The sequence below is a fragment of the Rhyacophila brunnea genome, unplaced genomic scaffold, assembly GCF_057557595.1.
Source record: "Rhyacophila brunnea isolate RB1 unplaced genomic scaffold, BYU_Rbru_1.0 scaffold_4, whole genome shotgun sequence".
Lineage (NCBI taxonomy): Eukaryota > Metazoa > Arthropoda > Insecta > Trichoptera > Rhyacophilidae > Rhyacophila > Rhyacophila brunnea.
In genome coordinates this window covers 19,826,066-19,851,108 of record NW_028233068.1, presented here as the reverse complement: position 1 = coordinate 19,851,108, position 25,043 = coordinate 19,826,066, and the positions used below count along the sequence as shown (strand labels likewise).

The window sequence follows — 25,043 nt, the reverse complement described above, 5'->3', positions numbered from 1 at the left end:
GAAAGATTGTACAACAAAAAGAAGGATATGTATATATCTACACACATAGAGAAGGTTGTATTTCTATTAAACATACATGTTCTATATTTTATATATATGGGAACTTTAATTAAGATACTTCAAGCATTGTTTAGATCCATATACAAATAGGAACAGAAATGTGATGAAGGACGTTTCGGCACCGAGACAAATGGGCGGTACGCAATCAAATAAAATTCGAAAATAGACTTTCGTGAATTATATGTTGGTACTTTTAATATACATATATATTTAAGACTTATATACTATTATAATATTATTTAATACTTGGTTTGAATTTGAATATGCACAGTCACGTGAATCCTGGTTTAAATGTTCAGATGTTTAAGTTCTAACGAGAAGAGAGTTATTTTATTTTTATATAAAGCTTCAGGTATAATAATTCTCAATCCGCAATAGAAACATTATTTAAAGAAAAAAATCAAACTACTACATACTAAAAGTAGTACATAGAAATTTATTAAAATTCCTCGTATACTTTGTGTATCAAATTATAACGAACGTCAATTATTTATCTCATTCGACAGTGCGGCACCCACTTGTCCTGGCGTCCAGTTTTCCCAGTATCCAGAAATGGGAGTAAAATCTTTCGTTCTTTACTATTCTGAAGAGAAATTTATATTACGACTATTTTTATGTTAGGTATCATATAATAGTTTACTTGTTTAATAATACGTTATAAAATTCTGCATTATTACAACAGCGTTAATTTATTTGAATCCAGCGCTGTGTGAACAGATCTTGAAAGCAATAAATTTTCGCACGAGCAATTAATTTTATATTTATGACCCCCGTAAAGCGATTACATCAACTTATTAAATATGTAAATTTGGTTTAAACTGGCCGAAAAGAAAATTCTCCAACATGAAACACAATATTTACAACAAAATGGCGCTACCTGGAAACCGTTTATGTTTATTTTGTTAGGTTCGTTTAAACATGAACAGATACAGTATAAGAGTGTGAATAATGAAATTTAAATTATAATAATATATAAAACATATATTGAGAGTCAGCACATTAATTATTGAAAGTATATTGTGCAGTGAACAAAAGCGACACATTAATAATTATCGTATCGTGACCTGTGACCTGTGACCTGAATAACAAACACACTATAATTTAGCTGTGTCTTACTTAAGCCTTCGTGAAAGTCTTCGTAAGATTATTTATATCGATTTTGGAAATATTCTGACTTTCTACAATCGTAGTTTAGGGGCAAATACAAAGCTAAAGAGAAACGAGCAACATGCTTATTTTTATAAATAAATATTAGAATATACAACAAACTATTTACCATGTTATTTATCAGCGGGTATATTCTATACACAAGGCGACTATCGACCGCTTAAGTGATAAAGTATTTATTAAATATTTGTATTGAGCTATTATAATTGTTATAATAACTTAGCCGTCTAAACAGTCAAAAATGTCTATCTCGCTCTAAATTTTATCACAGTTAAGAGAGATGCTGTTAAAATATAGCACTTATTGCAACAATTACAACCAACTTATTGTAATTGTTACAATAAATGGTAATACTTTGATACAAACCTATCCTAGTTATCCGTCGTATTTATCACTTTATCACTTTAGCGGTCTATAAGTATAGAATAGACCCACAGGAATTATAATAATATTTTATGCTTCATAGATACCTATATATCATTTTAAAAATTTTAATTGATATTAAACCTTTTGTCACAATTTTCATAAGATTAACATTGACTGAAATTACATGCTTTAAGATTATAATATCTTATTTATGGTACCAAAAAAGGTGGTAATATTGATTTAGATATCTATTGATTAATGAAATTAGCAATTCTCCATCTAGAATTTTAACATGCATATTATTAAAACAATAAATTATTATGTCTTATATTTAAGTCGTATAGTATCAAAAGTAGATCTGTGCGTTATTCTTTATTTCGAGAAAATCACAAAAAACGTTTTGTTGGGTTTTTTAGTGTTATAATAGCATGAAATATGTTTCTACATTAAGAAATTAGAAATTCAATTCAAATTCAACAGTTCTACTTTTGTTTCCAAAGTATTGAACAGTTCTAATTCTGATACCAAGCCATATTTTCCATCACAATTTTATACCACACAGATATGATTTTGATTCGAATATTATATTGCTAGTCGTACATTATGGTCAGAAGAATAATTTGGCATACTTAGTGAAATTTCGATATATTTGCGACAGTTCTACTTTTGATACTATACGACTCTTATACCAATTTAATTTTTTTTCCGACCAGCATCAAGATCCAGAGTTTTTTTAGCGTTTCCTACAATTTATTTTAACACTCGGTTTGTTTTTATTTCCAAAAAAACCTCTAGCTTCAGTTTCTATTCCAAAACATTTTTTACCCTCCAACCAGTTTCGGTTTGTTTTTAACACATCCGGTATTTTTTTCAAACTAGTGCGTAGTTTTATTTCCCCATAGTATTTTTACCATGATCGGTCAGATTTTAATGCGATGTTAAGCTCATCTCGACTAGTTTAAATAGGGTAATAGCCTCGGAACGAGGTGCTGAATGGCTACAGCAGGTGATTCACCGCACTCCCTGTGGACAGGCTATAACAAACTGACCGGAGAGAAATGAGAAATGCGGTCGGGGCTTTAGCCCAGCTTTACGTATTAATCCATACACATTGCAAAACACGGTCATATAACCACCATACATGTAGTCGTAGTCCACGTAAATCAATAAACTAGAAGTACTCTCTATCTATATTTTAGTGAAGTATATTTTTTGTGGATTGAAAAGATACCTTGACAATCTTAAACGACAACTCGAATATTAATGTTTGTAATAAAATAAAAATAAAAAAAGAGAAACTTTAATTTTTTAGTACGATAAATATACAATAAACACTAAAATAAAGCGAAAGTATTTTCTGTTTTTCTCAAGTTTCTTTATGACGATATACCTAGGTAGGGTTTTTGAATCTTTAAACCAGTTTTACAATTTTATTATTTATGAGGTTTTTATTAAGAAATCCCATTAAAAGTCTTACAAGCCTGTCATGAGCTAATGCTGTGACATCATTGTCATATGGTTATAGTATAATAATTAATAAGGTACTTTATTTTTTATTACTTTACCTTAGGAGGCTATAAAGCTTACCCCTAGATTCATGAGTCGTGGGACCGAATCCCCCATCTGGGCCAAATTAAATTGTGTTTATTTTTCAATTAATGTTCCTTTAAACCCTATGCATCTGTATATCTATGGGTTGAACAAAATGAGCAATTTTAAAGTTTTTATTTTTCACCCTGCAGAAGAAATATTGATTTTCTTTTTAACGTATAATATATAATGTCGTATTATGAAAGTCTCAGACAAAAGTGTCTTACGAAAATGCCACGTTTTTTGTCGACATCCACATTACAAACGAAATATTTTTCGTGGGATTACGAGGTTTCAAAACCGTGCTTTACCAGAACCAAAACCGCGAAAGCTTTCGGCACGAAATGGCACACTCTACCCCTAGACTATCGGCGTAGTTGGGCAGAGTGAACAAGAAAACTATGTATCCGAACGCAAACAAACATATTTTTTTACTTAGACTTTTATTCCACAATTACTAACGGTATAAGTACTTGATGTAATAAACATTTATATTGATATAAAGCTTTTTCAGTATTACTATTATGGAAATGAAATATCGATTGGACAACTTCACATAGTACCTGGCTGCCGTACCTACCTATCACAAATTTGTCATCATTAACTAATAATATACTTCTGCATGCATATTCTTGCTCTCACGTTTGCTGAATGGAATTTATTACCTGTGCATGCACAATATTGCAATTCTATCAAAGAACATGCATTCACTTCACCAGTAAGCGTGCAAGTGTAATACTCCGCTTTAAGTGAATACACGTGCTAGAATACATAGATAATTGTTATATCGATATTGAATTAAATATAATTATTGCACACACAAAAAGTAAAGGAATATCATCACATAGTTGGATTTGGAACAACATTTTTTGGAGGCGGAATGTATTTTATGGACGTGAAATGTGAAAAATCACTTGCATAAATTTTAAAATATGTTTAAAAAGAGTTTTGCTGTTTTGTGGTTACATAGTCAGAATATAATATAATAATTTGTAAAAAGACATAATTTGCGTTAAATATTGTGGGTCGATTACATGGTCCGACCAAGTGAATTACGCTACAGTTAGAATACAGTCAGCTGTGCAGACGGCGGAATGACTGGACCGCTGGAGAGACATAATATTTGAAATGAATCATGATCCTCAACTAAATATTAAGAATTTCATTCAATCAACGATAAAATTTGTATAGCTTTCTCGTTATTGCAGTTCTGGATTGTTGTAAGTGTGATTTATTAATTTAGAGTTAATCGATATTTAAGATTAAATTCGAATATATGCGATGAAGTTATATTATATGGCTGAATATATGTTTTGTAACGAAGACTTATTTTTTTTACTGAAGTGACACCAACATTATATAAATGTGTGACAATAATCATTTAAAATGATCATAAAAATCATTTTTCCAATATATATAAGGAATGGGTTAATGAGAATTTCTCTAAATTTTAACATTATGTATAGATTTTCACTTTTACGTAAAGTAAATGATATATAATAAACTAAATACATGAATTTTCTTATTCTGATAAGTGGATAAACCATTTTTTGTGTTTAACATTAACATGTAACATAAAGTTTTAACTAAAACGTCTCTTTAAACGCAAACAGTAATTTAGTCAAGTGAGTTCCCGTTATGAGGCTACTCATGTGGAATGCTAAACACTACACACTAATTAGACGCAGTTAAACAAAAAATAACCAATCTACAAAAGTTAAAAAAAATACGTACGTACTTCAAAGATGTACGGCTTAATAGTATGTTAACGTTTTGACTGAAATAATACTTATTTGATCTATATCCGTCGCGCAGCTAAAACGATTGACTATTATGATAATTTGATGCAAAAGGAAATTATCGCTCTCAGCGAATTGTAGGTTGGAGGTTTATTTCAAAACAGTATATAATTTCTATGGGTCGAGTACCCTTAAAATATGTACATACATGAATAAATAAATCACTGGTAACGTCTAAATAGACCTCGGGGGTAAATACATATTATATTACATTTATTTGTATTTCAAAACGTATTCTTGTAGTTTCTATTGTAATAATAACCTGCGTGCTTATATATTTTCTATTATTTGTGAGTATTTCTAGAACATTTGGGTAAACACACTTATAAAATCAATGAAACATAATATCAGACCTTTAAAATACACAAATAATTAAAATAAAAAGAAATCTTTATTTATAATACTTCAACCCAATTCACGTGTTGAACGTATAAAAATTACAATTTAATATCGAGGAGACAGAAAATGAGTCATCCATAAAAATATATTAATAATAATTGATATTTTTTTAGTAGCACTGTAAACACTAAATTGTATTTAAATGTATAAAAAAATATTGTTCCTAACAACTTTACTGCTAATGCAATCGTTTGAAGTGTGAAAACGATGTATACAATAAAATTTATTTCATCACGGTTAATTCGCTGCCCGGTTAACATGATTCAGGCAAATCAAGCGTCAACTGTACCAATTAATAATCCATTATTGACTTGTTGAGTTATTGAGTTTTGAATTTAAATAGTTCATTAATATTAACGATAGGTGCCATTTTAGATTTTAATTTTAAAAATGTATACTAGGTACTAAAAAACTAAATTACTTTAGCTAACCTAACCTAGCCTTCAATGCTTAAGAAAATTCATTCAGCATGTTCAGTCAGTTCAACCTTTAATTATTTTGAGTTTTTTTATTATGAAGAGTTTTATAAGTTGCACCATTTGGATATGCAACATTTATTAAATATATTTAATAAGAAATCCAAAACTATTGAAAAATCAAATCTTCTGTAAGAAAAACCCACATTTTATATTAAATTGAGCCAAAAAAGGAAGGACTTCTGAGTACATTTTAAGATGAGAGAGTATTTCTGTATATTTTTTGCATAGAAATAGCACGTATATACGAACGTCAAACTGTATTTTTTTTGTATTTTTATAAGAAAACCACGGAAGGCTCCATTTATAAGAAAATTCAACAACTATTGTTATTGTTAATATTTTATAATTAATTTTGCAGTTTTGTATAAATGCATGAAATTTGGCATGATCGCATAAACTAAGAGTCATTTTAAATATATTGAGCCGCTTCAAAATTTACCCAGGTGTCCCTAAATTTCAAAATTACAAAGAAAACATATTGGTAATTGTGCCACAGATGCCGACATGAGCTTTTACGATTTTTTTTACGAAAACAGTTTATTCCATGTAGACAATTATAATAAATACTTTTTTATGTCGGCGCATCGGCTTTTTGTTCCAATAATCGTTAATTTAAAATTTGAAATTTTCATACATTTTGATGCATCATTATCACAAACTAAGATTATATTAGGTAATATTAGGTTGGGATAGGTTAGATTAAGTTAGGTTTGGTTTGGTCTAAAAAGAAAGTTATAAAATATCATAACGGCACGGCAGCTGCGGCATATTTACCAACATATTTTATTTTATAATTACTGTCTGATTTGATTAATTTTCTCTATGGATATGTATCTTATGGTGTTGAATACTAGTTCGAAGATCACACTTGACAATTAAAAATTGGAAATCTATTAAATACCAAGACGGAGTTCAAAATGTCAACTGTCTGTAGATAGAGTCTAATTTTATTGACTTTCAGTTTATAAATTCTAAATTCGAAGTTAACGTTGAGATTTTATAATTAACTGTAAACCTATAAAATATCAAGATCTCGGGCAAAAAACGGATATTTATATTTTTTCTGATAAGATTCATTATTTATAGGACTAATAATAATTATTGTCAGTGATCGCTGTGAGATCGCATGTGAGATAGTTAGGAAATAATTAATGTTACTTTCCTGTTAAAGTATTTTTTCAATTTTTAATAATCAACCAATCCCACTGTGATACACATTACATAACATAAATATAAGATAATACACCGATAGTTTTTTAATGAAAAAATATTGATTCCGGTCTGAAAAATGATCTGGAAAAATTAATTGATCATCGTTAGATTTAGCAAGTCACTTAGTTTGCGATAAGCGAATCATGTTGAAAGAATTATCGATGATAAGACACCTACAGTATAAACTAAGCGGGTATCTCAGTGAACAAAAGCGGTGGGTAGGCCAAATAAAGGGTGGGATGATTGCGTAAAGAAAATATGGAGTAGCGTAAGAAAGCCTGGAAACCAGAGGAGAGTGACGAGGGATGTATCGTTATCTTATTTATTAAGTCCAATCAACGGGAAATTTACAGAAGTATGTAATATTGATAAATATAACATTAAGGATTGCAATACCGGTATTTGAAAACCGGTATTCCAGTATTTATCAATACCGAAATACCGGTTTTAATTTTCCAAAATACTGGAATTTTCAGTTTTAAGAAAGCACACTAATTTACGTTTTTGGAAATGAATGCAACAGATGTGAAATAATGAAAAAAAAAACAAAATCTATCAAATATATTATAAAATTATCATAATATAATTTCGAAATAGTAAACAATTAATGACAAATGTTCAATTATTCTATTATTATTGATGAAGCGTTGAATTTAAGAAGCTTTTCCTACAGCCGCATTATTTGCACTTGATGAACTAGCCTTTTTGAGGGCTTTAATTAAAATCATCAATATATTAAAATTATTTGTAAAAGTCATCAGTTCTACTATATTATGAACAATAGATATTTTTAAATGTCAACATAATAACTGTAGGTATATCGGTTTTTGCTATAAAATAATGTTTTAAAGAAATTTTAATAGACACAAGTAGTACATCTGTTTTTTTATGTTTTAATGAATACCGGTATTAATACCGGTATTCAATAAGAAATACCGAAAAACCGGTATTGACATTTTCATTCGGTATTGCAATCCCTATATAAGATACATCAATACTAAATACAATATAATGGTCCCAGTAGCAAGTAGAAAGAATCATTAAATCAAATTTCTAATATAAAAATGATGTTGAAGTAGGTAATTAATTCACCAGAGAATTAACAGCGCGTCTATTCTTAAGTACGTTTCTATTATTTTCATTGGTCCAAATTAACATGGAAGGCATTCCATACGCAAGACGGTGATCGATAGCTATCTAAAATAATTGGTAAATTTGTAATGCGGTGAAAATTTAGGCTGGTAGACATGTCGGTCAAATTCGAGTATATTCGTGCTGGCGGTTATGGCCGAACCCAAGCGGATACACCTGAACTAATGTGGATACGCCAGAACACAATAATTTTGTATTGACACGTCAGACATAATCAACATAACCAATATTTTTATAGTCATACCATTACGATTTCAGCACAAAATGTAATTGCAGTAAAACAAATATTATGTTACTATTAGCTTTTATACTAGCCACTCGATATTTGACAACTCGCGGGGAACTATAAATTAAAACGGCGGCCGTGATATAAATCTGCAGAAAATACTGAAACTTATTTTTTTATGAATGAATGTTATTGTTTAATTAACTACAACAGTATATTAAAGATTTTGAATAAAAAAAAATGTTTGAACAGTACCGGAAGTAAAGTATTAACAATATAATGCAAATTTATTAATTATTTATAAACAATAATAATATGTAAGCAATAGATATATGTAATTTCGAATGAGAGGGCAACCCGCATCAATTATTGTGCGCAGATAGGCAGTCAATCATACCAAATCACTACTATTAATAATATTTAGATGAACACTCACAAAAATTATACTTACGTAGTAACCAAACGTCAAAATAGGCTACTACCGTCTTTAGAATTATATATTTTTATATGGATACTAATTCAACCACAAAGTTTGTGTATTTCTGTTTTATTGCTGCTACGAGCTGATGTTTCACTATTACTACACTATTTGTTGTAATTGGGCTTCGTGACCTGTTTTTTTTAAATTAATAACCATGCCCTTGCTTTTTCGTACAAGGTGGTTGAGAGGGTTAATTATATTACATATTATATGCTGTTAATTATGTTCCTCTATTTTGTCTTTACTTTCTTTTTATTCTTTTACGGTAGCCGCGCGGCTTAAGCGTTGGACTATCATGCCGTGGGTCCCAGGTTCAAACCCTGGGTCTGGAAAGTACACATATTGTTTTTCAATTTGTGTTTGAGTCAGGGTATGGACTTAATAGGTTGAGCAAGTGGCTGACATCTATTTCTCGTAAAAACAAAATCTGTTAATACAAACCTCTACTCTGTGGAGGCCCATATGATCCTATTAGGATCGGACATGGTCGGAAAAAAATTATGTCTTCAATTTTCTTTATGGCCAGAATTAAATATTTGACGTACCTAGCTTATGTTGTTTTGTTGTTTAGTATTTTGTGAGGTGTTTGGAGTTCAATTTATGATATTACATCGCTTCTTTTCTAGTATTTAGCAGACGTTGATGACATGCCACACAGTTTAGGATGTATCGCCGTCACATGGACACCAGTCATGTCATGTTATTAAGATTATTGTTTAAACTTGTTGGTCATTGACTATTAATTTTCTCTTCATGGTATAAAACAAATAATTACAAGATAAAAAGAAATTTTTATATACAACGTTTTTAAATTTTCTGTTGAATCATATAAACTTGACTGACTAGCTTAAACGATCAAAAAAAATTGTACCTGATAGAAATACTGAATAAATAAAGAATACTGAAATGTCATTTTGACGTTTCATATTGATTTCCGTAGTAACGCACGTATATATTAATAATTTAGTTGCTAGGATTCCAGACCCCTTGCAACCAATAATAGTGTTTTACTTTTAACGATTTTTTTCCGAAATAACTTTTCATACAAAACAGAATTAACTGAAAATGAATTTAATTCTACTTAAAGATGGCTAAAAGCAGTGGCGCACCCAGGATTTAATATTGGGGGGGGGGGTCCAAGGAGGATAATGTAAATTAGTCCATAGGATCTTTTTCTTCTTCACAGCCCAATTTCTCGTTTATCGGCCTTTTGTCTATTGCATTCGTTGTACTTATACCATGGTCCCCACATCCTGAAACGGGCCCTCAGGCTAGGATATTTGGCGGGCCCCCTACCTACCGTTTCTCAACCCGAATTCGGGTGGACACCGAGAATTTTTTGACAGTTCCATTAGGGATTGGGTTTCTAAAAAAACCTGATATTAGTGTTTTGAAATTTTTGTGTTAGAAATTTAAATCTAAGAAATTTTTATAAAAAGGGTGCTGGAGAATTACAAATAAATTTTTTGCCGTGTTTTTATTTGTCTAAGCCCAAAGGTATAGTTTATCGGCTTTCAATTTCAATGTTTAAAATCATTCTGATAATTTTGGGGGGTGCCAGGGCCCCTCCCCCCCCTGGATGCGCCACTGGCTAAAAGTATTAAAAGAATGCATTGGCATCGTGTTCTGATATATTTTTAAAGTTACAAATGTCTAGCTAGTCGGGAAGTTAGTTAAAAATCGATTGCAAGATCTGTACTGGATAAACAACCACCGGACAAATAAGAATACAAGCTAATAAAAACGTTGTAAAATACATTTAACTACTACCTATGTAAATGTAATTATGTTGACAACGATCAATTAAAGTCAGTAGCTTAATAATTAAAGTGTAGAAGTAATTGCTCTAAAATTATTGGAATGATAACAATTTTCGACGAACGAATTACGAAAACTTTTCTTAAAATATCCAAGCTTTTGCGTATATATCAAAGCCAAGAAGAATAAAACCGCGACTAATTAAGGTTGTAAATTAAAGACATTTAAACACTGTTATCATAACGAACAATCCGAAAACTCCATTATAATGGCTGAACGTAAAAAAATCTTTTAGTTCTTTGTACTCCATTCGTTAGGGAATAATTTATTTTTGTGAGCGTTAAAATATTTCTGAACCTGACAAGTATCTCAACTATATTTTTTCATGAATTAATTATACATCTTTTTTCGCGTTTTAATTATATTCAGAGATCTAAGAAAATGGAATGACGCTCGGATATCTGATTCAAAAGTTCAAAACGATTTCTTTTATTGTGTAATCTTTGCTTAATTACTTGCTAAAAGTATTGTTCACCCACTCATCGCGGAATAGAGGTTAGTAAACTGCGTTGTCTAAAGCTACCCGTATACGATTAGTATTATACCCCGTTTACACGTGGATGGATTTACTGCTGACAGTACGTATTATCGTGCCCATAATAAAAAAAAATCACATGTAAACACTATTATCGTGCGAGTTGTAAGATTGCATGGATGATTAAAAAAGGTTCGGAAGCTTCTGCATTTTCACGCAATAATTGGTAATTTGCATTGTGGGTGCGCGCGCATGTGGAACAGAAAGATAGTGGCAAACCTGCTGGAAGAAATGCAAGCAATATCGTACAGAATATTTTGACGTTTACCGATTATCTACGAACTTTTCCAAACCTGTATGAATCTGCCAAATAGCACAATGTACGATGTACGACGGCAAAATCGAAAAAATAAATGGATGCAATCGGATGAGAATCATTATAATATCAAAATTCAAATTTAGTAAAAACACGTTAAAAGTAATAAAAATATAAATATCAGTAGATACCGACAGTGATACTGATCGTGGAGGGTCGATTAAACGTGGACGTCATTTTCATAAATACTGTCAGTAATATTAATCGTGTGCGGTGTGCTTTTTGGTGAATTTAAAAATAATTTATATTACGCAATGGGAACCAAATAACTGAAAACACAATATTTCATTCAGAATTCAAATCGAAATAAGGTGTGAGATGTTTGGTATTTGCTGTATTCATCAAGTTAAATTCAGATTAACCCGTATGTTATCATTTCTAAATAATTAAAGACCAATATTTAACAAAATTAATTAAAATAAAACACAATATGTATTCCACATAATTGTAAAATGATAACACAGATTGTTTCATTTGCCCGCTTTAATAGAACATTCTCAGCTGATACAAAAATATACATCCTTGTAATGATAGCATGATTGCAATAATTATTATTAATTAAATCCTTATAACTCAGACTAGAACATAGATTAATAAAACTCATTTTACATAACTTAAAATACCTAACTACTATTATTTTATACCTTCATGTCTTCAATATTTTTTTTTTAAATTCAACAGTATGAACACCTTTGAGAACTTTTCTCGTATGGCAGCATGGTGTATGAATTATTATCAACACTGATGAAACAGGGAGATATTACAATATTCAGTTCCATCTCTGTGGAAACTTAGGTATTATTAGATGATTATAATATTGATTATGACGCCTCTTATAAAAACAATATATTTTTACGCATCTGGTTAAGTACAGTATAATGTCTATCGCTCTATTCTATTCGATGATGAATCGGATCCTATGGAAGCGGACAAAGCCAATTTTCATTAGCATTAAATTATGTGAAATAAGTATTATACTATAATATATTGTGTCTTATGTAATTTCATAGGTGCAATGCCTTTCCTCCAAAATTAGACAGTTCACATAATGTGATCAGTGACCAAGGAGTCAAAAAAAAGTTAACTCACTGAAATAATTTACTGCAAAATATTATTATATTTAACAATAAATACGTAGAGTTAAAAATATAATTTTAGACGAAACGTACCTAATAATATGAAAAATTCACTTACTTCATATATCATTGTGGAATCAGTGTACATATAAATATTATATTATACAAAATATGTAATGCGGTTTGTCTAATAAAGAATAATACAAACTTTATCATATTTACATAAAGGTATATTTATAATGGTAATAGAATATTATTTACTTATAATATGATTAAAACGTCTCGTAACAAATTGGTACCTACAATGAATGTTTAAAATTCTTTACATACATGAAAATATTTGTTAAATTCACCACTTTTGTAATTTACAATGTTCCGGTATGGGCAAAATATGTAATACACTTTGTCTAATAAAGAATAATACTTAAGGGGGGACATGCTCGTCGAAGGTCAAAATTGAGTTTTTATTGTATTTTCAAACCATGATCCTGGACACTCCTTAAACGTTGTAGATAATCTATTTATATAATTTTGAAGCCATATTATCCTTTATAGTTATTTTAAACATTTGATGACTGCATAAAGTATTTTTGTTACATAAAATAGTATTCTTTTAAACCTCTCGCTCTAATGTTTTAGAATATAGTCATATTTCGGTACATAACTGTGCAGTGGTGTTAAGATTTTTTACATTTATTAATTTTTAAACGCATTTATAAAACCATTAGTATAATTTACTACGAGATAATTTTTGTAAAATACTCACGATAAAATTTTTTATTGATAATCTCTGTGATCAGAAATTTGACAAGAATTAGGCATTTTATTATTCAAAAAATCGGCAAGATTAACACATTTGAAGATGATTCTAAAGATATTTATTATAAGCTATGTCTTTGACCATTCAAGTGTGATAAACATCTTATGAATAATGATTGCTTTATAATAATTATTGACCTAAGAATAAGGTAGTGTTTTTTTGAAATACGCCATTTCTTTTGTCATTCCCCAGTAGTTAAACTACAACATACGGCCGTAGCCATAAACTGACAAACTATAATTAAAGTAGGGAGTAAAATTGTGTTAACGCGCGTGTTTGAACATGTACCTAACCGAATTTTTTTTTATTTTTTTTTAAACGGTACATGTTCAAACATGCGCGTCAATATAATTTTACTCCCTACTTTAATTATAGTTTGTCAATTTATGGCTACGGCCGTATGTTGTAGCTTAACCACTGGGGAATGACAAAAGAAATGGCGTATTTCAAAAAAACACTACCTTATTCTTAGGTCAATAATTATTATAAAGCAATCATTATTCATAAGATGTTTATCACACTTGAATGATCAAAGACATAGCTTATAATAAGTGTCTTTAGAATCATCTTCGAATGTGTTAATCTTGCCGATTTTTTGAATAATAAAATGCCTAATTCTTGTCAAATTTTGGATCACAGAGATTATCAATATAATTTTTTATCGTGAATATTTTACAAAGATTATCTCGTAATAAATTATACTAATGGTTTTATAAATGCGTTTAAAAATTAATAAATGTAAAAAATCTTAACACCACTGCACAGCTATGTACCGAAATATGACTATATTCTAAAACATTAGAGCGAGAGGTTTAAAAGAATACTATTTTATGTAACAAAAATACTTTATGCAGCCATCAAATGTTTAAAATAACTATAAAGGATAATAAGGCTTCAAAATAATATAAATAGATTATCTACAACGTTTAAGAAGTGTCCAGGATCATGGTTTGAAAATACAATAAAAACTCAATTTTGACCTACGACGAGCACGTGGGCCGTTAATAGAATAATAACTTTTTCATATTTACATGGAGGTAGGTATATTTATAACGGTAATAGAATATTATATACTTATAATATGATTAACACTTCTTGTAACAAATTGGTAAATATAATGAATGTTTAAAATTCGTTACATACATGAAAATATTTGTTAAATCCACCATTTTTGTAATTTACAATGTTCCGGTATGGGCAAAATATGTAATACACTTTGTCTAAAGCCTCAATTACTCGTACATTGAGCTTCTTTACGAGCTGTTTATTGGCGAATTTAAAAGCGGGCGATTCAGCTACTGTGATTTGATGATTACACACAAAACTTTCCATTCGCTGAAAAGCCACAAGCCAGCCACTATTTTGACGGAACGTAGTTCATTTTTTTACCGGGAGGTTGGTACTGCGCTCTACTGCGCAGACGCAGTAGGCCCACACCCCGGCGTGTAGCGTGTAAAGTTGACCGGCTTTCAACTTTTCTCGGTAGAGTGTTTACAACCTGCTTATTAGCTTATTCGATGATTACACTGGGCGTCTTTACAGGCAGATTGTAAATTCGCCAATAAACAGCTCGTAAATAAGCTCAATGTAATTGAGGCTTAATAGAGAATAATACTTAATAGAATAATAACTTTTTCATATTTACATAGAGGTAGGTATATTTATAACGGTAATATAATATTATATACTTATAATATGATTAAAACTTCTTGTAACAAATTGATAAATATAATGAATGTTTAAAATTCGTTACATACATGAAAATATTTGTTAAATTCACCACTTTGGTAATTTACAATATTCCTGTCATGTGTAAACGTATGGGTAAGGGATTGCAGGTATTTTAATAAATATAGGTCTTCCAGTAAGTCTATGATAAGGTGAAGTTTCAGTATCACGAAGCTGCGATAGCGTTGAATAGACTATAGTATTATTATATAATTAAGTAAGTAGGTACTTAACGGAGCTTAAAATTTTGGCAAATGTTCGCATTGTGGAAAACAAAGCAGTGGGGGATTTCGAATGAATTATATTATTATTCGCCGAAAGGGGGTTTTATTGGTGATGTTTGCTTTCAATGAATACTAGGTACTAAATACTCTGACCTACAAAGTTTGGAGTTTATTAGAGGTTCATTTTATATTCGATGGTATAATAAAATTCAATTCGAAATCAGTCACAATTCAAACATTATATAATTTATGATAGTTTGATAAACAAATTGAATGAGATAGTAATTTAACAGGACTATAAATAATTGGTATCAATCTACTATTTGATTAAAATAAATATTAGATTATAGTTCGGTATGTTATATAGTTTTCATTTAACAGTACAGCAGTGGAAAATGAGATTCGTTATATAATATATTTTTATTTTTGAAAAGAAAACCAGTCATTCGTCAAATTAATACAAGTTAGATGCAGTTATATCTAATTATGTACTATCATTTAAAACTATTAATGCTTGAATTTCTGGCTTTAACGGCTCACATGACTCCATGCTCAGCGTAGGTGAAAATTGAGCTTTTATGGTATTTTCAAAGCATAACCCTGGACATTCCTTAAACGTTGTAGATAATCTATTTATATAATTTTGAAGCCTTATTATCCTTTATATTTATGTTAAACATTTGATGACTGCATAAAGTATTTTTATTACATAAAATAGTATTCTTTTAAACCTCTCGCTCTAATGTTTTAGAATATAGTCATATTTCAGTACATCCATGTGCAGTGGTGTTAAGATTTTTTAGATATATTAATTTTAAAACGCATTTAAAAAACCATTAGTAAAATTAATGTGAACATTATATAGTGACATATTTACGATAAAAAAATATATTTTATAATCTTTGTGATCCCAAATTTGACAAGAATTAGGCATTTTATTATGCAAAAAATGGGCACGATTAACACATTTGAAGATAATTCTAAAGATACTGATAATAAACTATATTTCTGATCATTCAAATGTGATAAACATCCAACGAATAATGATTGCTTTATAATAATTATTGACCTAAGAATAAGGTTGTATTTTTTTTTTGAAATTCACTATTTCTTGTGAAATTTCCCACTGGTTAAGCTACAACATACGATACATGTTCAAACACGCGCGTTACCATGATCTTACTCCGTACTTCATTTATCGTTTGTCAATTTATGGCTAAAACTAAAGAAAATTATCAGAATAATCTATAAATTTTGACTTACCTAAATATAAAGATAGATATATAGCATGAAAAATTAATAAACATCATAACTAAATATAAATGCACAGTATTTGGCACGTGGATTTGAGTGTGAAAAAGCTTTGCACTTTGTGGGGATCGCTTTTTCACAATTTCGTCCATAAACCCATACACTGAGCATTCATTAAACATCCTATCTTAATAATAGTCTTCAATGAGTGGAGGTTTGTATCAACAGATTTTTGTTTTTACTATAAATGGATATTAGCCACTTGCTCAATCTATTAGGTTCATACTCTGACTCTTAAAGAAATTGAAAAACAACATATGTATTTGCCAGACCCAGGATTTAAACCTGAGATCCACGATATTATAAACCGACGCGTAAGCCGCGATAATACACCGAAATATGGATGTAATACTGTTAATATTTAAAGTTACCCACCACTGTATCTCGAAGATCTCTGTAAGGCGTGAAGAATTTAATAGATGTTTACTATCAGTAATGCAGTATGCATGTAAAACATTGTATGTATGCTAATATCCACAAATCAAGAGCAGCGTAGCGCGGCATGTAAATGTGCATGCAGGTGTAACTTTAAAAGACCAAAAAATAAATCAATATAAGAGGAATAAAAATGGCTCAGGAAGAGCCCGGCGTGACAAATCGACCAGATAAGTGATTTAAACACACATCACAAATTCTATCGAATAGTAAAAAAAAGTCATCGATATTAATAATATTTTAAATTGTGGTTGTACGATACAATTTTTAATTGTGTATCGATACTCGACAACTCCATAATTCAAATAGATGAATTAAAATATACAAAAAACACTAAATATCGGTACATATTAATTTTACCGCGTACACTATTTGGAAAACGCTACTGTAGAGCGTCACACTGCCTTTATCTTTAGCGATAGGTAGGTGGCCCGTCAAAGATCCTACCATGGGGGGCCGCTTCAGGATGTGAGGGCCATGGGAATAAGATATGAGTACCTATGTAATATATTATAATATTTGTTGTTTAACTGATGAATTGGGCTGGATACGTAAAGAATATGCAGGCATATTATAGTGGTACTAAAAAGGCACTAATCTATTCTGTAATCCGCTGAAATGAGAAAATTCATCAAAATCTGTTGAAGTACGTCATAAAAACAGAAATAATAAAGAGTGGAAGGAGCAGTAGGAGATTTAATCCTGCAATATATCGACGCAAATCGATTATAATGATTACTAAACAGTGACTTTTATTTTTTGGTGATATTCAAGTCCACACTACATTCATACAGATATTCGAGCGTAAAATATTTTGCCATAGCAAAATATATTGAGGAAGAATCATGAGCTGTATATTAAGCTCTTTGGTGAGCCTGGTGTCATCATATTAATCAAAACCAATACCCACTATATTCAGGTAGGGGCGCGTAATTCATCTTTGGTCGAAGTGTTAGTTATTGTTCATACAAAGAATACAATAAACTATATTATAGTAAACTCGAATATCGAAAAGATTAGTAATTCAATTTTCAATTTCAATTTATTTATTTTTTAACATATTCTGAACAATAAAAAATATAAGTTTAAGACGTTCACAACATGATATGAAACATTATTATAAAGAAGAAAGAAAAATAAAAGTAATAAAAGGGATAAAAATGAAAATTTATAAAGAGAACATAATAATATAAACATATAAAAGCAGTGAAAATACAATTATACATCTATAAAAGTTCAAAGAAGTATACCAAGTTTGCTAAGGAGATCCTATTTTAAGAATTTATAAAATAGCATCCACCTAAACTCACTCACGGAAGTGGAATATATCAACACCCGAAGCAATTTGGTTGAACACAGTTATCGCCCTCCCACTTGGCACTACCAGGGCTCTGCACCTTGGGAGAATAAACAACTGATGCTCCCTATTTCTAAGATAGTTATCAGGGACATACATGTCAACACTGCCCAGAATGGCAGAGTTCTCATTTATACCTCGTATAAGTCGAAAAAATACGTAGCTAAATAAAGATCTCTTCTTAATTGCAGACTGCAGTATGTAAGCATACCTAAGAGAAAATCAGTTGGATAAAGCCACCGATAGTATCCATACAACCTCAAGTAAAGGAGTCTCAAGAATTTCTTCTGAACCCTCTCGACCAACATATATATTATATCAACAATAATTGTAATTTATTGCGGACTTGTTACCGCAATGCACTCAACGTCAAGCAATAGCTAGCACTACCATATCACATTGGAATCTGTGCCGCCGTCTAACTATAGACGGCCTTGACCAAAACGGATCACTAAGTAACAAATATTGATGATCAAGCACAGATGAAAATACGTTACGCTTAGCTGCACAGAAGAAAAATTTAGTGCGAAAAGAGCACGATGTAGAGACAAAATAAATAGTAAGAAATTTATGCATGCTAAAACAGAAGTTGGAATGGCTTGAATAACTAGTGAGAAATTGAGTTTTTTTCTATAACAGTTTTGAGCTACGTTTTGGAGTGGAACTTGTGATTTATATTAGTCTCATATAATCGGTTTTTGCGAACCATCACTGGTCATATGAGATAAATTACTTTAACATTCTCGAATACTGACTTTAGAGAGATTATTTGTATGTATAAAAAAGTAACGGCCTAGCCTACAGAATTTAACAGGAAATCTAATTAATGTGTAAACGTCCTTGGGTATCGTAAAATAGTATTCTTTCAAAAGCAAGCAAATATGCTACTTTACATTACATCTACATTATTCAAAATGTCAGGTTTAGTATAAAAAAAACTTGACAGCATTTCTGTAACGATTTTTTGTATGATAAATTTGATAGCCTGACCAATTTTTCACTCAATATCGCTGTGTATCACTGGCAAAGGGTGGGGTGGGCTGTTAAGATTCAACATAAATAGTGCACACTACAATTTGTCAGTCATATTTATTTATTTTTCATTGAACTAAGAATACAATTTGCAGATGGTGTTGATTAGTTTTTAAAATTTAATTGAACACTGCCTTAGCCAATCCATAATGGTTTAAGTATGCTACGGGTGATTATATTATATTATATATCAATTAATGATACATATTACAGATTATGTTTGTTAGTTTTTTTTAAATTCATTAAGCCCTGCCTAAACCAAACCACAATCGAAAAAAATATTCCTATATCTATAAAATATGTATGGTTTAATGGCATAATTTTATATATAAACGAATACTACTATCTCATATATATATATATATATAATATTATATTATTACTATTATCAAATATAGCTTGGATTAGACACGGTTTAATTAAATTTTAAAAACTAACAAACTTAACACGATTTGCAAATTGTAGTCGTAATTCAATGAAAACAAATACGTAAGACTACAGAGTTTATTGTGCACTATTTATATCGGACCTTAACAGCCTACCTCCACCTTCACCACTGCGTGTATCGTCATACTATAATAAATAATATTTAAGCGTAACATTAGGCAGATGGAATTTGAAAGACTATGGATTGGTCATAGCAATCATAAAAGTTATTTGTGGAATTAACGGTTTCAGTGACTTAACAAATATTTGAAAGATTTTTGATAAATGCAGGTGACAATGTAGTGAACTAAACTAAATATTTGAAATGAATTGCCGTTAATGTAAATGATCGAACGTCAGTCATTTTTGTTTCAAATTACTTTTATATAAGTATTTAGACACCAAATAGTAAAGAAGATCATCTCCTTCAATATTTTTGTTAAAATACATACTTATATCTTTTAAAATCTAAATCGTTCACGTTAATAATGTTTTTTTAATATGACTCAAATAAAGATTTTTTGATAGATAAAGATGAAGCTCAATATTACAGTTATTTTAACTGTAATATAATAAAATGATTCAATGTATAAATATTATATTGCTTAGATGAGTGAAAAATATTAAACAACCATATTAACCCAATTGTTATCATACTAAATAGCCATAGCGCACTATATAATACTTAAGTGTATATCTTGTGTATTTAATTTAAATACGGCGTACGACTTAATCAGAATTTACCGTTGCGGCTCTGTAAAATTGCTTAGATATAATTTATAATTTTCCGGCTGTACGCGTAGCAAGCTATGCGAAAGCAGCAAAATATGAACAGGAAATGAGAATCTATCTCGGGGAAGGCAAAAAAATTGACCCGCTTTACCGGAACAAGCGTCGCGGAAATCCTACACAATAGAAAATAATCGCATTTTCTCTTTTCAGTCTTCAAGCACTGAGTTATATTGAATTTAATTTAACGTCAGTTGAACTGTTTAATCTTGCTATAGCCATTCTATGACTCTAATTAAGCTGCTGCTTACTTACTTTCAAACAGAATTTTACTTAGTATTTCATTCGTAGTATTCTAGCACTGATATCAGATACTAGTAGGAATTTGTAATTTTCCAGATGTTTATTTAAGATATTTTAATTAATTTTCAGTATATCAATTATATACGTAAGTATAGTAACACAAAGTAAAATAATAATCATACTTGAGTATCGTTTAATATAAATATGCTTATTATTTTCATGATCCTCAGTACAAACTTTCAAAATCAACAAAGGGGACTGTTGTAAATTCTTAAATAACTTAATTGGACAGTTTAAATTAGTTAAATTGTCCAATATATAGATACATTACTTCTGTAATTTTCACGGATTCTTTAGTTGTCAATATTTAGTCTGCTAGCAAAATTCTTAAGACATTTTGATTATGCGAAATAACTGATATCGAGATTAAATGTACTGACAATGATATTAAGGGGTAAAATATTAGCAACGCAAGATATAGACAACCCCAGAAAAACACATAAATTTTCTTATAGACTATAAATCAAGTGATATTTATATATTATTTATTAACGCATTAGTTTGTCGGGGACATATTCTCAATTTTGAGTCGAATGATAATTTACAAAGGCAACGAGTCGCCAAAATTCGTTATAGATGGTTAATATACGTAGGTATATTTTTATGAAACAAAATAATCAAATGAATTAAGCAATAAATTTCAATGATTCTGTATTATCTATATGTATTTAATTTTTGAATGATGCGTTCGGAATAATGATTTGTATAGTTTTATAACAACTTGTGAATTAAGTACTGTATTTATTGCATATTATAAAGGTTATTAAATTAAACCACACCTATAATAAAATGTAACGGAACTCAAAAGTGATAATTTAAGAAAAAATAACTAATCGATTTTTGATAATTATTAATGCGTAAAATATAAAAAAATTAATCAAATATATTTGTAGAATGTTCTAGATTTTTTATTTATTTATTAGCTGATTGAAGAGATAAATACATATTAAGAAAAATATAAATAATAAAACAAATAATAAATATTAACTATGCGATAATAAGTAATATATATTTTGTAAACTAAAAACAAAATACAATTTAAATACAATATGTTAAAACGAGAAAATAAAAACCGACCATTTCGTCGACAGGTTTTATTTTCTTGATTTTATTTCGGTCCGTTTTCATTGTAGGACCTACCGTTACCGAGCAATAATCCTAAACCACCCATCCAACCCGCAGGGCGCAGCCAGCGGCCGATTTCCAAAATGACTGCCCTCGTGGCTCTAGGATTCTCTGTCATACTTAGTAAGTCTTTTCAAATACGCTTTGACAGTAATACTTATAACAAAATAATTGGTAACACTATCAAAGAAGCACCGGATTAATATAGCATACACGTGGAATGGTTGCAGTGCCATAAATGATGACACGTGGAATCCAAGACGGTAGCGTTTCACGGACAGGTCGATCAGGATGATACTAAACACTACGAGAGCAGGATCGCTGTCAATCAATTACTAACTTACAATTTTATACTACTACAGTTAAATAACTGAAAAATAGGTTACGGTAGGTAATACAAGACTGACGCTTCATTGGTATGGGTAAAGTGTCGTCACGTGATATTTATGTTGACTCCCTTTGGCCCTTTCACACGCACTATTTACTATCAGACGATAAAAAGACGGTACGTATGGCACATTATACAAAAACGCAATTACTAAGGAAAATTGGTCGTAACGATTAGGGCTATTCACAAAAAGTAGAAAAGCGTTAAAAGCAACTACTTATTATCAATTAGCACTTTGCACAAAAAGCAAATTTTTATGAATTAAAAAAAATAAGTAGCATTGATTTCGGATGCATACAGAATTTATATACAAACAATTAAATAAGTGAATAGAACATTGGTTCTAAATTTAAAAAAAAATGATAATAATTATTACGGTGTAAACTTACTTACTTACCGTTTAATCATTAAACATGCTTTATATACCTAAATGCTAATACGAGTTTCTTTATAAAAGGTTGCACTTATATAATTCATCCAAATTTATAATTATGTAATATCGGTAAGAAATAATGTAAAAGTGGAACATCGTTGGTTCTGCTGAAGCTACTTATTTATAACAATCGTGAAAATTACCGTATTATTAGTATGAAATATTAATTCGTCATTGTTTTCATATAAATTTCGTATCGTAAATAAATGTCAATTATTTTTAACAATCGTTCAAAATAATCGCTTCGGCAAAGAGCTGATAAATAAAATTTCCATTCAATTTCAATGCTTTCTGCCATTTGTGAATTGACCTCCTAATGATTTCAGTAAAAAATCCTTCGTACGTATATTATCATATAAATTAAGTGTACGTAAAATATGAAATATTGCTATGATTCTACATACGCAGCAAGAATCGTCTAATCAAAAATGGCGCGTATGAACGGGGATTACCTGGGAGATAAAACAATCGTACCCACTAAAGTTGCGGAAAAGTTAAACATTAAAGTGTCTATCTTACTTTTATATATCATAGTCAAATATAATTATGTCGCCAAATTTGATTTACTTCTCGTATCCGGTGCTTCCTAACAGTGTTACCATATAAATACATAATTTAGTACGCCAAATTCATCAGCTTTATATGAGTTATTAAAGCGTATAATAATTCTTATTTTGTTGATATACCTGTATCCTGAGCGCATGGCACAATGTTTTCAATCATCTTGTTGTCTATATATTTCTTTTACACACACATGTCCTCTCTACTGCAATATATTGATAAGTAATTTGCTTTCCTTATAAACCATGAATTAACTCATCATTTTTTATATTCTAATAAGATTAGCATAAAAAAAATCAATAGATCACGAAAAAAATATACCAAATGAGGAAAAAAATATATCCATTTTATTTAAAAATTTTAACGTTACAAATGACAAAATATGGGTACGATAAAAGTGAATTTATTACGGATTTCAAAGGATAAACTAGACTAAAATATTATATTAATAAAAAATGTGATTTATTCTGAATCATAAAACAATGAAAATATTTCTACATTGACTTCTCAAAATAAAATATTTTGAAATAGTAATAAATAAATTAAACATCCAAGAATCATTAAAAAAATGAGACAATGCAACCAGATGACAATTTTGCAGTATACGTTGTTATATATAATACATATTTTATAAATAAGCTAGTAACAATATATCGTTATATACTTTTTGATCTGTAATATGCTTTTCTAAACATTATAAAATGCTTTCTAAAATGTTTTAGATGATTTTCTGCAGTGTTTGTATATTGATATAAAAAAAATATACAATATACCTCATTAAATACTGTTTGAATAATAAATAACCATGAAACAGTCGTACAACCCATAATTACTTGCTTCCTATTACTCATGTTCATAATCCTTTCTCAACTTTTGGCACAGATTTCCACTTTCGCTCACAATGTAAGTAATTCCGCTTTAAATGTTCAAATTATAAAAGCTTTCGACAACATGTATTATAGCTAAAGCTTCTACTTAGACTAAGCCGATTACACATCTGATTCTGTACTAGTAAGATAAATCACGTATACTGTTGTTTTATGAGTTATGTGTTCGTAAATACTCTATGTAAAACAAAATGACACGAATTTTATTACAATTATTAATATATAATATTTACATATTTTACTATCCGTGACTATTTAATATTTATTTGATTATTTGGACAAAATTTGTGGTATTTTTTTTATCACAGCTCATTTTGCTTAAGTAATATTATATTTTAAATCAATGGTGTAGTTGAAAACGTCTTATTGAAACTGACGAAATCAGTTTTGGCTCTTATTAACAATTTCGAATAATAAGTAGGTACCTACTGCATATTGTGTTTTATTTATATAATACACTTGTAGATTAAAATTAATAATATCCGATATAATTGATGTAAATCAATGTAGGTAAAAGTAAGGTTAAGGTTAACGATAAGGTTAATAAA

At 29.7% G+C, this 25,043-nt stretch overlaps 1 protein-coding gene across 1 annotated transcript in view; it reads left to right on the top strand.

Annotated features, from left to right (window-relative positions):
* Positions 1 to 25,043, top strand: part of LOC147067052 (uncharacterized) — a 536,511-nt gene that overhangs the window by 42,002 nt on the left and 469,466 nt on the right. The window contains exon 2 of the mRNA XM_085953678.1: positions 22,235 to 22,349. Coding sequence (XP_085809804.1) covers positions 22,310 to 22,349 — 40 coding nt within the window. The 5' untranslated portion in view covers positions 22,235 to 22,309. The remainder of the gene's footprint in view (positions 1 to 22,234; positions 22,350 to 25,043) is intronic.